A 15,617-nucleotide genomic window follows, 5' to 3' on the forward strand; every position below is an offset into this window, starting at 1 on the left:
AATATACATGTAGATGAGGCAAACGATGCCCTAGGACTATCATTTGTGGACTTATTAAACTATTTTGAGGTTAAACAAAACATCATCAGACCTTTTAATCACACACTAGACTTAATATTATCCCACGGAGCAGACGTCACTGATATATGATATATATACCTCAGAGTTATGACATCACAGACCATTACCTCATACTGTACACACTACTGGTAGAGCCGATTAGCCGTGTTTCACCACTTTATCGACTTGGTATGACTATTGTTCCGGCTACTAAGGACAGATTCAGAAATAACCTGCCTGATTAGTCTAAATTTCTAACTAAACCCATAAATGCTAACAACTGAGATGAAATGGCTAACAACATAGACCTTATCCTCACTAGCACATTAGACACCGTTTCCCCCATCCGGTTAAAAACGTTTATAGAAAAAACACCTGCACCTTGGTATAATAGTCATACGCAGACTGAATCTGTAAAAGAATTAAAAAAACTGGATGACTAATAACTTTCTATTATTAATCTCTGATAAGACTGAGATTTGGCTCATCGGTCCAAAAACCAGCACACAGAAGCTCCAGCAATTCAAAATGCATTTAGAAGGATGTTCTGTAAAAATGCTCTCTAAAAAATTTGGATTTTCAGTAGTTTCTAGAATAGCAAAGTCCACTAAAGGCGATAGAGCATTCTCACATTTAGCTCCTAAACTTTGGAATAGTCTTCTTGACAGTGTTTGTGGCTCAGACACACTCTCCCAGTTTAAGTGCAGAATTAAAACATATATTTTTAGCAAGGCCTACACATAACACACATCACATATCATAACCTTCTGCTCAATTACATCTGATCAAATGCACATTATTAACTCGTGTTTGTTAATATTATGAACAACAGCTACGTTAATTCCTCTCCACTGCTTCTCTCTCTCTACCCATCCCGAGGCATCCTGAGGTTTTGCCAGCCCCAGTCACGTCCCACCTCATGAAGATTGTGGACCTTTAAAGAAGTAGATGCCGACCGCGCAAACATGCTGAACAATCTAGGGATGTACCAGAGGCAATTGGATTCCATCTCATGTGGTGTTTGGACACTGGACCTCCTTGAGTGTTTAAAGGCTCTGGCATAGAAAAGCTGGTGTTGGATCCATGATGATCTCAAATGTTGAGCTATTTTATAAGTTGCTTAGTAGCTTCTAGTTTTATAACCACAAATGACTGTAAAAGACTGTAGAAAGGACATTACTTATAATCTTACATTCCAGTGCTCATGTTAGTTCTCACTCTCCAGTGTTCTGTATTGTTTTAAAGAATTATAATCACACTCTTGATGTCACCCAAATGAGGATGGGTTCCATTTTTTAGTCTGGTTCCTCTCAAGGTTTCTTTCTCATAACATCTAAGGGAGTTTTTCATTGACTCAGTCACCACAGCTGCTCATCAGGTAAAAATGCACACCATTTACCTTAATTAAAAAAAATTCTGTAAAGCTCCTTAATGTCTGTTGTAAAAAGTGCTATAGAAATAAACTTGACCTGACTGCAGTTTGACTGCTCATGTAGAAATCTTGACCTCTCTATGTGTTAGCAAACTCTGGAATATCCGGTGTAAAACCGCATGCCAGCTATAAGATGAGCTATGTGAGTCCCCCCCCACTCCAAGCACAGGTGAAGACTGAATCACTCACCAGAGAATGCTTCTTCCTGGAAGAAAGGTCCAGGGTGGTGTCATACAGACTCTCCACAAAGTTCCGCAGACATGGCACATTTACCTCATTCTTCACGCTCTAAACAGGGATGAGCCACAAAGACATTCTTGATTACAGCCCTGAGATTATTGTTCGACATTATCATATTTCCATTCAGTGTGACCAGGCGTCAGAAGTAGGGGTGGAGAGGTATAAAAAATTCACAGTATGCTAACCCAATATCAACTATCAGAGTGGATGATGAGATAGCACATTTTTTATTTATAAAACAAACACACCGTGTTTTCAAAAACATGCTATGAATTTGAATAGTAAAAACATTCATTATATAAAAAATATAATGAAAATCATATTTAGAATAAATCATTAATTTCTTTTCACATCTAAAGATTAATGCCAATATGTACATTTAAACTTAAATGGTTTTTTTTATCCTTTCCAAAAATGTTGTGAAATAGACAAACAGTTTAAAAGTCAAGTTACTATTAATAGTTTTATTGGTTTTATAGCAATCTCTGAATAAAGCATTTATGTCTATTAATACATTTTCAGTCAAAATAAAACTATTAAATATAATTTTTATGATCATTTATTTGTAGAAGTAGAGTGACCCGATAATTGTAAAAAAAACAACAAAAAAAAAACTTCAATACAGTAAGATATCTTGCACACTATTAAAAACATCAGCACTGTAAAAATTATTTTATTACAGTATATATAGATCTATAACTATAAAACTTCAGCATCAAAAAGTTACTGTGTGTCATTTCTTTTCAACTTAACTTCAGAACTTTCCTATAAAAGCTAAAGAGCATTTTTACAGTAAGTTCATACCATAGTAATCATATGAGAAAATGAATAAAGCTCAGCCAAGCCTATGTGAGATCGTTTGAGAACTTACAGCTGCCACTGGGACCAATATCTCCACAAAGAGGCCAGCCAGACAGTGCTTAATGTCTTTATCCTTTACCTCTAAGAAATACTGGGCACATTCCTGCGAAAGAAATAATGCACAGACAATTAATTATGCACATACAAAACTTTTACTACCCATAACTTCTAGCTCATAGTATCTTACAGATATGTTTTTTATTCTGGAATGTCGATTCCTAAGTTAAATTAAACGCTAATCATTACATTAATATGCTGCAAACACTCATTTTCAGGTTCCAAAGAAGTCTGGTATCAATATTGGAACATAAGTGTAAGCTTCTAACATTGTTCAACAATTTGTCGATTATAATATATCGCACTGTTAAAAAAATTACTGCACCTGCATAAACTGGAATGAGGCTTCAAAGTCTTCCACTGGGTACATCTTAATGCGGAAGAATTTGACCCCCATGATGAGGCTTATGATGCTCTTGACTACATAGGGACTTTGTTCCTTCTGCCTGAGCTCCTTCAGCTCTGAAATAAACTTTTTCCTCACTGCAGGAAACCTACAAGATGGAAATCAGTCAGAGACTAAAATTAGACCAGGGATGGATTATTGTATTCATTACAAATGTATTCAGTGTGAAACATTTACTTTCATGGTCATTAGATTTAAAAAAAATGTCTTTCATATATCTCGTGTCTGTCTATAAAGCTATAAAGTTTGAGGAGCGCAAAATGTGTTTTGTTAAAGTGTACAATTGGTAGATGGAGGAATGAATACACCTAAAAAGGACATGCAAGGACACCAGGACAACCTCGGAGCACATAATGACTAATATGGCAGAAGTTGCTGCATCAGGAAAAAAACGATAAGTATAGAGTATTTTTTTACTAATCATTTGCTTGTGCATTATGAATGTGTGTGTGTGTGTGTGTGTGTGTGTGTGTGTGTGTGTGTGTGTGTGTAAGTGTGTGTGTAAGTGTGTGTGTGTGTGTGAGGGATTTAGTGCCTGAGTAAGTGTGTGAAGTTTGATTGCTGTGACACAGGGAGAGATCTTGAGCTCTATATTTAGAAAGGCATCTGGAACGGGAAAAATGGGAGGAGAACTCCTTTCTCTCTCTCTCTCTCTCTCTCTCTCTCTCTCTCTCTCTCTCTTTCGCTGTGTCTTTCTCTCTCCTTCTCTCTCTGACTTTCTCTCTTCAGTTCTAATGGTTCAGCCACTTCTCCCTCACACATAATGGGAACTGAAGTGCTCATGTGACTGTAAGAACTGTACACTGGTTAAAAGAAAGCCTGAACAAATAACATAGTTTTGTAATCCAGACCACCACAGCTACATATTTACAGAATTTTTAAAATTAATTAATGGTCATTATACATAAAGCAGTGTCATTAACACCAGAACCTGGAGACTCTGCTAAATTGAGATTGGGTCCATTTCACTGATTGAAAAATGGTCATAAAAATATTAGCAATTAATTTATTCATATGTACTTCTTCTTCTTTTTCTTCTTTCGGCTGCTCCCATTAGGGGTCGCCACAGCGGATCATCCGTCTCCATACCACCCTTTCCTCTACATCTGCCTCTTTCACACCAACTACCTGCATGTCTTCCCTGACCACATCCATGAACCTCCTCCTTGGCCTTCCTCTTTTCCTCCTACCTGGTGGCTCCATCCTCAGCATTCTTCTACCAATATAATTCATGTCTCTCCTCTGCACATGTCCAATCCATCTCAATCTCGCCTCCCTCACCTTGTCACCAAAACATCCTACATGCGCTGTCCCTCTAATAAACTCATTTCTAATCTTGTCCATCCTCGTCACTTCCAACGAAAACCTCAACATCTTTAGCTCTGCTACCTCCAGCTCTCCCTCATGTCTTTTACTCAATGCCACTGTCTCTAATCCATACAACATCGCAGGTCTCACCACAGTCCTATAAACTTTCCCTTTCACTCTTGCAGATACCCTACTATCACAAATCACTCCTGACACTCTTCTCCACCCACTCCACCCTGCCTGCACTCTTTTCTTTACTTCTCTAACACACTCTCCATTACTTTGCACTGTTGACCCCAGGTACCTCAACTCCTCCACCTTCTCCAGCTCTTCTCCCTGCAACCGCATCACTCCACTGCCATTTCTCTCATTCACACACATGTATTCTGTCTTACTCCTACTGAGTTTTATTCCCCTTCTCTCCAGCGCATATCTCCACCTCTCCAGGCTCTTCTCAACCTGCTCCCTACTCTCACCACAAATCACAATATCATCCGCAAACATCATAGTCCAGGGAGACTCCTGTCTGACCTCATCCGTCAACCTGTCCATCACCACTGCAAACAGGAAAGGGCTCAGGGCCGATTCTTGATGCAGTCCAACCTTCACCCTGAACCAGTCTGTCGTACCTACTGCACACTTCACTGCCGTCACACTGTCCTCATACATGTCCTGCACCACCCTCACATACTTCTCTGACACACCTGACTTCCTCATACAATAAATGTATTCATATGTACTAATTACATAAATCTACCAATTTAATTGCAGTGTAGACTTAATAAGCAAAAACAATAAATAAGATATCCCACAAACAATAACAAATACATAAAAACTATATCGATATCAATTGTTAAATATTGTAATGCATATGCATACTAGAATATATTATACATTCTTTACATATAAACATTACGTACATATTAGGCCATGCTTCGCAGACACATTTCTTGTTCTTTAATTAGTGCAGTACATTTAGTAAATTAATAATGACTGTAATTGTAGCATTTCCTACAGAATTCTTACAAACTAATTTTTCATTTGTCATGGATGTTGAGATTTGGGATGACATCACAGTCAGCAGACATGATTTAATTTTTTTTTTTCCTTGAGTATAACAGTTAATTGCAGCCAGTATTAAAGAACTTTAAGCAATTATTTAATCAATAAGTTAATTATTTGACAAAATACACTTTGTACGCAATGCATAAATTACCATAAAGTATCTAGGCAAGTGTGACAAAAGCAGCAAAAACAACTTATAGTAAAAACCTACCTAGACTGAGCCACCACCCCAACCACCTCAGCATACAGATCAGCCACAAGGTGCATGTTGGATGTGTTGGGCCCCGTGTACCTGTGTGAAACAAAACAGTACTCAAAAATCAAGAATTTTAACCGTAATTTATAACCATATATTCTTTGAGTATGTGCATAAAAGTTCAATAAATTAGATCTTTACCCTTCTTTATATTTGAAGTGCTTAAAAGCCAGGTTAATTACTTCTTGAATAAGGTCATCCAGGAGAGGGTGAAGGGGAATCTAGAGGCACATCAATAGTGACAGTTTGCTACTATATAGATAATGTTACATTAGTACCAAATAATCACACAAAATCTGAAGATATATGCAACTTGCCTGTTTTAAAACTTCAATGAGTACCAGAGAAAATATAAAGTCTATTGCTAAATCTCGCCTTTCCAACAGATAATCCTTTTGTTGTTCATCACTGGGGGTAAAAGAGACAGACAAATCATACACAATTGTGTAGTAGTGGCACTAAAACAAAGACTCTACATTTACATGAGTGGAAATTCCTAAACTGAGACTAGTTTTAACAGTGGTGGCTAAGTAAAACATTATTCAGCCATTCTTCCAATTATGTAATTTCCTGGAAAATTAATGCATTAAAGAGAGCTTACTTTTTGGATTTGGTGTTGGCTCGAGGTCGGTACTCATGAGACTCGTCCTCTAGGCCGTTCTGTCGCTTGTACCAGTCAAAGAGCGTGCGCAGGATGGAGGGCAGGCAGTACTCAGCCAGAGAGCTCATTGTGCTAATCACCTAAGAGAGAATGGTTTTATTAATGTATTACTTTTCTTAAGTATAATATATTTAGTTCGTAATTTAAAAACAAATAGCTTAAAAGCAACAAAGCCATGTGGAACTTTTTTCACTGACTGTAATTACTCTTCATGGTTAACATACACTGACCAAAAGAGCAAATTACGAGAAACAATTGGAAAGCAGGGGGTCCTTCTAAGTGTCTGTAATTGCTGTAGAGGCTAAGAATTTTAGGCTAAAATATTAAAGTCATGCCCCAGAATGGTGGGTGTGGATGGGCTAAACCAAACACAGGAAGGGAGGAGTGTCTGCATGTGAATGTTCAGAATTCCCACACCCACACATGCATGAACACACATATGCACACACACTACAAGGCCATATTTGAGAGATGAATTGGCTTAATACAGTTTGTGAGCAAATGGAGTTCACCAGCTAAAAGTATTTTTAGGTACTGGGCATAGAGCTTTAACCAAACCAAACTATTTTATATATCTCACAATTCCAGCCATCATACCCTACATGGACAAATGTATAAACTGTTACCACAATGCTGGAATCACATAATTGTGAAGAATGTCTAGGTATGCTATCACAATTTCTTTTCACTGGAACTGTGAGGTCGAAACAATTCCTGTGGAAAAATCCAAGCTTTATAAAGACATTGTTTGCAAAGGTTGGTACAGAAGATGAGTAAACAGACCCTACTTTAAACTCAACGTTAAACTGGAAAGCTGACTGTGTCCCATGTCTCATCACCAAACATCAGCACCCACCCTTACTAATGCTCTTGAGGCTGAATGGACAAACCACTTAAACACACACTCTAAAATCTAAAGCTTTCCCAGAAGAAAGGGAAAAATGATAACAGCAAAGTGGGAATTAAATAAGGATAGAGCAGGATGGTCATTAAGAACACACGGGTTGATGGGTACAGGTGTATATAAACATTTGGCTAAAGAATGCAACTATATGATGCCATTAAAGCAAAAAGGATGCAGTACATGTAGTTCTTTACAAGTCAGAAAACTTGAATTATTTGTGCTGCAGATTTGTCATATACGTTGTTAATCAGTTTTAACATGGTGCAAATAAAATATAAAATATGATCTCAGAAAACTTGGTATAATCCATTTTCGTTAACCGCATTCTTTCTATCTCTATGTAAAAAATAGGAACTTTTTACTGATCAATAACTCTAATAATCTGCCTTGAATTACCTGATCAAACTGGTGGTCTTCTCCCCTCTGTAGAGATTTGGTGAGCAGCTTTTCCTACAGGAAGAAACAACAAATCTTTTAAAAACACATATTCTACATTTCTTCTACATTTCTACATTCTTGAATCATCACATATTTCTTTAAGTGTGTCACAATTTACCATATAATTCCTGCTAACAACTTTATTAAAATTAAACAATTATGAAGTCAGGCACAGGTGCTAAGTCAGCTTAGTTCACGAAAAAGCAGCTATGTCTTTCAAATGACCATCATATTAAAAAAAAACATATTGCAGAAACTGACTTATAAAGGGCCCATAAGACAACAAGTTCAAACAAATAATGTTGGAACATTAATCTATATTTTAAATATATATACTAACATTTTCATTTTACATAACACAGCATATCATGAAAGCAAATATATAAGTAGGCCGATTATTATTTTTTAATTTTCGTTATTGCAAATTTTTTTCATACAGATTGCATGGGAATGATATCCATTCATCAATTTGATTGGTTAAATAATTAGATGAGTAATGGTTAAGAAAATGGAGAGAATAGGAAATAAATTAGAAAAAAATGAGAAAAGGAAGAAAAAACCTCCAGGAAGTAAAGCTTGAAAACAAAATGAGCTTTGAGCAGCTTCAACCATCACTCCTGCCTATTCTTGTTGTTTAGAGAAAGAGTATAAGAACAAACCCCAATAAAATTGTCAGCGGCCATGTCTGAGTACACTTTTGAAAAACTGAAAGTCATTTATACCAGTAGCGAATGCACATTTGGCTGTTCCTGGTCTGTTTCCAGATATGTGGTTGTCTGAATTTCTTTTTTTTTTAATTTATGAGTGACATTTTTTGATTTTAATACTCTTTTCATGACATGTTGGTTTCCTACTTTACCCACAATGCTTTGACTGCTTATAGTAGCACCATTAAGAAAAAGCACACACACACACACACACACACACACATGCACGCACAGTGTTTGTAGCTTATAGTAGCACCATTAGGAATAAGCACACACACACGCACGCACGCACGCACACACGCACACACACAGGCACAGTGTTTATAGCTTATAGTAGCACCATTAGGAATAAGTGCACACACACACACACACACACACACATGCATGCATGCACACGTACACAAAACTATCTGCATCTCAATTACAGAAAGCCTGACACAGCCTGACACAGAAAAATTATATTTCTCTCTTCTGGCTTTAACTTCGAATAGACTGGCATTATAAAAACACATGCTGTGGTCTTTATGGCATTAATAATATGTGGCTCTATGACAATGAGCTAAACAATTACAAGTGTGAATTGTGGCATAACCATTTATATTTTGAACTCATTGAAACAATCTGTCACCGAGAAATCTGTTCAGCAGCACAGAGCTCCTGTAACATGTCACTGTATTAACAGCTATGTTAGACAGTATGGTTTAGGGTTGGGGAAATATATAATACAATTTTAGTACTGAGTATGGAAAGCATATTACATTTATTATAAAGGCCATATCTATCTTGTCACTTGTGACATACTTGTACTGTAGGTTAGAAGTGGAGATTCTGGAGAATCTGCACTGTCTATAGTTTAAAACAATGAAATTTTTTTCCTGGTCACATGAGTGCATATATGTGCCAGAAGCAAGTATTCACAAGTAACCTGATGGCATGTTAACACCTCTATATATTCAGGCCCATACATTAAATATTCGGACAACCCAATTTTTTTTACATTTTTTATTTGTATACCACCACAATGGGTTTGAAACAAAGTAATCAAGATAAGATTGAAATGTAGAATTTCAGCATGATCAAGAGCTTCAGTGAAAAAAAATAAAAAAATAAAAAATTATAATAATTATTATATTTATATATATATATATATATATATATATATATATATATATATATATATATATATATATATTAAACAAAATGCATTTGTTTATACAAATGAATTTCCATAATTGTTTATGAATTACAGCCTGCAGGGATCTGGCCTCAACCCATCTGAGCATGCATTTCACATATTACAAATCTGAAGGCAGAAAAACCCCAGAAAGGCAACACAATCAATGTGAATGAGGGAAAAGCCACATGCCCATGAGACGCAGACTACAGGATTTGCATCTACTTATAGAACATAATCCTCAGATTTATAATAATGATTGTCCAATTACTTTTAAATCAATGAAAATGCAGAGACTGTGTAAAAAATTACTATAAATCCTAAACAGTTAATTCTACATTTTTGCCAAATTCTACTTTTCAGTTCCTTATTGGTTGCAGCAATAGAAAGTCAATGCTGGTGATATCTTGAAACAAAATTTGTGTCACTGTCCAAATACTTGCAGAGCTGACAGAATGTGAGAGCATGTAAGTCAGTGCTTTAATTAAAGGATATAGAGCATGTCAGTTACAGTCAAGTCATTTGACTGTGCAATGGTATGTACTACCTGTTTTTCAAGAAAGCACAATGTAAAAAACTAAAGAAAAAAACACTAAAGTGATTTATAAACAAAGCGCCTCTTAGAGATGCTAGCTCAGTAGAAGCAGTCTGTCATGTTCCATCCATCAAAACCGGTCTCTAACAATAACAATGTACCTTATAGATATGTTGGCAAAGTTTCTAACTAATTATTATAAAGCTGTCTGTAATTGTCTGGTTGACTAATATTGTTGTCCTGACAGTATTCTTTATTCTCATTCATACCATTTTACTAAACCATTCATCATATAAAGAATAAACCAATTGTCCAGAATGCAGGTGAGGACAAAAATGCAGGTGGACAAGGTTTCAATGATTAAAGGAATCAAAACAAAGTTGTAATCAGAAAACAGTGTCACAAACTAAAAGTGCAGTGATGGTGCTTATACTGTGTAAGTGTGATTGAGTCCAGTCAGAAATATTATAGTCCTTGTTGGCCATGTTTGTAGGCCGTGCTGTATTCTGCGATATGCAGTTTAACATCTGATGTAGACATAACACGTGTCTTTGAAACTTGAAAAGCAGCATTTTTTTATTTTAAAAAGATTAAACTTCAGGAAATAAGAAAAAAGAGAAACTGCTGAGGAGTGACTTGTCTTACGGCTATTTCACCATGTTACATTTTACATAAAAATAAAAAACATACAGCATTCCATTCTTTTAATAATAAATGTAAAAATACTATGGAGGTATAAAGGGAAAAAACATGCGTAGTCACTAAAGAATAACTAAACTTTGGGTGGTAACAGTAATGTTGAGCCATATCACACTGATCATTTGGACCATCAATTGTTGTGCTGTCATAGAATTACCTGATATTAAATGCAAATAAAACATAAGACAAATCTTTGTTGAGTGTAAATGTTTGACTATTCTGTAAATACAAACAAACCAGTTGTGCAGATCAAATCCATAAAAGACATGAGTGCGATATTAAATTATTATTAATTAATATACACAGTAATTTGTCAGGGTAAATTGTGTAGGAGTTTGTGTCTATTCTACACAGAACATCATCACAAAACACAATACGGTTATAAATTAAATAAAAATAAGTAGATGAATATTGCTTACCAGTGGCTCTGCCATGATTATGCGTATCTTGCGCTCTGACAACAGGGTAAAGTTAGCAAAGAGGCTCTTGAGCACAAATTCGCCCGGTTTGCTCTCGGGGTCCACGGTGAGTGGCATGATGGCAGGCAGCCCTTTTCTCTCACCCTGAATGGTGCTTACTTGTGGGAGAGGGGGCTTACCTAGAGGGGATGCTAAAAAACACAAACATACAAACACAAGTTAGAAACTGGTGCATTGTGTCCAGGTTGGTGATTATGTTTGCCTCTGGTGAATCTATCACTTTCTACAAAGGACTGGTTAAATTAGTTTATGATTAGTTTCATTAGTTTCGGTTGTTTTGGAATTAGCTTTTGCGATCACAAGCTATTTTTGGGACATAAGTATTCAGGCACTTCTATTTTTGCTATTTAATATATTTTCAGTGCATAAACTATAAATGCTTTTTAAACATATACACTGGTTTTTAAGTAATGAATGTGAAGAGAAATGTGCATATTTATAAGAAATAATAAAATAAATTAATATAAGAAAATATGTTAAATAAGGAAACTAATGGGGTAAAAAGTAGTCACACACTATAAAAGACATAATAATAATATACGTGTACATGCTGTACGTTACGCTGAAACAAAAGATCAATACAGTGAGGAAAATAAGTATTTGAACACCCTGCTATTTTGCAAGTTCTCCCACTTAGAAATCATGGAGGGGTCTGAAATTGTCATCGTAGGTGCATGTCCACTGTGAGAGACATAATCTAAAAAAAAAAAAATCCAGAAATCACAATGTATGATTTTTTTAACTATTTATTTGTATGATACAGCTGCAAATAAGTATTTGAACACCTGAGAAAGTCAATGTTAATATTTGGTACAGTAGCCTTTGTTTGCAATTACAGAGGTCAAATGTTTCCTGTAGTTTTTCACCAGGTTTGCACACACTGCAGGAGGGATTTTGGCCCACTCCTCCACACAGATCTTCTCTAGATCAGTCGGGTTTCTGGCCTGTCCCTGAGTAACACGGAGTTTGAGCTCCCTCCAAAGATTCTCTATTGGGTTTAGGCTAGGCCATGCCAGAACCTTGATATGCTTCTTACAGAGCCACTCCTTGGTTATCCTGGCTGTGTGCTTCGGGTCATTGTCATGTTGGAAGACCCAGCCTCGACCCATCTTCAATGCTCTAACTGAGGGAAGGAGGTTGTTCCCCAAAATCTGCAATACATGGCCCCGGTCATCCTCTCCTTAATACAGTGCAGTCGCCCTGTCCCATGTGCAGAAAAACACCCCAAAGCATGATGCTATCACCCCCATGCTTCACAGTAGGGATGGTGTTCTTGGGATGGTACTCATCATTCTTCTTCCTCCAAACACGTCTAGTGGAATTATGACCCAAAAGTTCTATTTTGGTCTCATCTGACCACATGACTTTCTCCCATGACTCCTCTGGATCATCCAAATGGTCATTGGCAAACTTAAGACGTGCCTGGACATGTGCTGGTTTAAGCAGGGGAACCTTCCATGCCATGCATGATTTCAAACCATGACGTCTTAGTGTATTACCAACAGTAACCTTGGAAACGGTGGTCCCAGCTCTTTTCAGGTCATTGACCAGCTCCTCCCGTGTAGTTCTGGGCTGATTTCTCACCTTCCTTAGGATCATTAAGACCCCACGAGGTGAGATCTTGCATGGAGCCCCAGTCCGAGGGAGATTGACAGTCATGTTTAGCTTCTTCCATTTTCTAATGATTGCTCCAACAGTGGTCTTTTTTTCACCAAGCTGCTTGGCAATTTTTTATCCCTTTCCAGCCTTGTGGATGTGTACAATTTTGTCTCTAGTGTCTTTGGACAGCTCTTTGGTCTTGGCCATGTTAGTAGTAGGATTCTTACTGATTGTATGGGGTGGACAGGTGTCTTTATGCAGCTAACGACCTCAAACAGGTGCATCTAATTTAGGATAATAAATGTAGTGGAGGTGGACATTTTAAAGGCAGACTAACAGGTCTATGAGGGTCAGAAATCTAGCTGATAGACAGGTGTTCAAATACTTATTTGCAGCTGTATTATACAAATAAATAGATTAAAAATCATATATTGTGATTACTGGATTTTTCTTTTTTTTTTAGATTATGTCTCTCACAGTGGACATGCACCTACGATGACAATTTCAGACCATCCATGATTTCTAAGTGGGAGAACTTGCAAAATAGCAGGGTGTTTAAATACTTATTTTCCTCACTGTATATTGTGCAAATTATACTTTGCGTCAACAAATAGCTATGACAAAGGTGAAACATCTTCCTGACTTTCATTTAATTGTTAAACAGTTTAAAATATAAAAAGACAGAGCATTAAACATTTAGGACAGTGCAGCTGTTTCCATTATTTGCAGGTTTAAAATTTTCTCAAAATCTTTCTATCTTATTATTCTTTACAGATAAAAAAGGTAAGTCACAAAAAACAAAAACCAGAAAGCAGCAGTAACAACAGTTACACAAACAATAGCAATAAATTATAAAACTGCTCCACAATCATCTCCATTCTTACAACCTTAATTTTTGTTAATTAAAAAAAAAAATAACAATGAATAATCAAATCTGAATGTTTTAAACTCTTAAAATAACTCTTTTGGAATATTTATTAATAATTCAGTCTGTCTTTGTGTAAGGGATGTGTGTAAGAATACCATCACCTTAGTGAAGTATGAATGTACGAGCATATATAATGATAAATAGCTGCTTCTCTGTAATCTACACTGGAGTCATTTAAGGAAACATAGACAGAACAATGTACTGGCTATACGACTATATTTCACCGAAGAATTTAATCTCATCTGCAAAGAAACTCAATCTACAGAGAAGATTTTACAACAAGACATCAGTACAGCCAAACAGTAACTAAAGTAGGCCTTGCATAGCCTGGTCAATCTGAAGTTCTAGAGGATTTTGAATTTGCAAGTAGATCCGAGAAAGGAACTCTTGTAACTTTGAGGAACTGAGCACAATCCGCCAAAAATGACATGGGCAACAATTCTGCAAAAAGCTAATTACTTTGTGGTAATTGTTGTAGTGATGCAATTGTTCAACATGATGTAATTCCAAACAACAAATTTGCAACAATCTACTAATGGTGGCGCTTGAATGCTCTTTCTGTTTCATTTACATTGTTTAAAAATATCTTTGACTATGAATAAATACCTTTTGATCATATAAGTACAAAGCAAAATACATACATTTTGTATACATTTGAAATAAATATATGCATTACTTTAAAATTAAGAAACAAAAACAAAAGACGTCACTGTATTTTGGTATTTTAATTTCAAATGCACAATAATTTGAATGATTTTAATCAAAAAACATGATCTGACATGATAAATAATTAACCTGCAGTATTTTTCAATATAACTATACATTTGTTTACACTTAACAAGGATTTTACAGTCACTTGCTTCATGCATTCCTTGTGAAAAAAAACACTGTTGAAGATATGGAATCTGAGCTAAGAATGGTTTAACATGAACAGTCTAAAGATCTATGAAGATACTGCAGAAGGTTAAACACAAGAACCACATAGGTGTAATTAGTTTTAAACAATCTGCTGCACTGGCTTAGAGCTTAAAGCTGCAATTGCCATATAAGTTTGCATTTATATCTCTATCAGTAAACAATGAACAAAGTTGATAATCTCAACAATGATGGAACAATAATGAACAGACATTCAGTATCACCCTGATGAAGTAAGAATTCCTTTTTAGTTTGGTTCTCTCAAGATTTCTTTTCATACCATTTCAGAGAGGTTTTCCTTGCAACTGTCACCTCTAGCTTTCTCATTAGGGATACACTAATAGGAAGTGATTTGTAAAACAAAATTATTATTGTTTGTATTTAATTTATTTCTGCAAAGATGATTTGAAATAATGTTTATTGTTAAAAATGCTATACAAATAAAAATTAATTGAATTGAATCTAAAGTCCCTAATTCTAGAAATACACAAAGTATAAAGTAGTTCATTATGAGGCCAACAACTGAAGAAGTAATTATTTAAGGATGTTGATGAGAGAAAACATTGGTCTGAAAGTATTGGTGACACAAATACTACTGCTTGCTTTGTAAATAGATGCCTTGAGATTGAAATATGGCTGAAAATGGTTTAAATAGTTCTGATGAGTCATTGTAGATGACTTTAGAGACAAAATAACTTTTAATAAAACTGAACAACTCTTGAGGCAACAGTGCTACAAGACAGCATTCATTCATGCTTAATAGGTAAAGTGGCCATATCGAAGTTTCTTGGACTTTATTCAGGACATGCTGTGTTTTGACAGCTCAAGACTGGAGCATTAACTCTAATAACAGGCTCTATTTTTCACTTAATAAGCTTAATTGAACGAGACAG

General features: G+C 35.9%; 1 protein-coding gene across 16 annotated transcripts in view; it reads right to left on the minus strand.

Annotated features, from left to right (window-relative positions):
• Window positions 1–15,617, minus strand: part of fryb (furry homolog b (Drosophila)) — a 75,103-nt gene that overhangs the window by 40,861 nt on the left and 18,625 nt on the right. For all 16 annotated transcript variants that reach the window (XM_046860544.1, XM_046860547.1, XM_046860539.1 and 13 more), the window contains exons 2-10: window positions 11,223–11,413; window positions 7,647–7,700; window positions 6,287–6,426; window positions 6,003–6,093; window positions 5,827–5,906; window positions 5,641–5,721; window positions 2,976–3,144; window positions 2,604–2,696; window positions 1,682–1,780 (exon numbers count right to left, since the gene is read on the minus strand). In XM_046860544.1, coding sequence (XP_046716500.1) covers window positions 1,682–1,780; window positions 2,604–2,696; window positions 2,976–3,144; window positions 5,641–5,721; window positions 5,827–5,906; window positions 6,003–6,093; window positions 6,287–6,426; window positions 7,647–7,700; window positions 11,223–11,339 — 924 coding nt within the window. In that variant the 5' untranslated portion in view covers window positions 11,340–11,413. The remainder of the gene's footprint in view (window positions 1–1,681; window positions 1,781–2,603; window positions 2,697–2,975; window positions 3,145–5,640; window positions 5,722–5,826; window positions 5,907–6,002; window positions 6,094–6,286; window positions 6,427–7,646; window positions 7,701–11,222; window positions 11,414–15,617) is intronic.

The sequence above is a fragment of the Silurus meridionalis genome, chromosome 11, assembly GCF_014805685.1.
Source record: "Silurus meridionalis isolate SWU-2019-XX chromosome 11, ASM1480568v1, whole genome shotgun sequence".
Lineage (NCBI taxonomy): Eukaryota > Metazoa > Chordata > Actinopteri > Siluriformes > Siluridae > Silurus > Silurus meridionalis.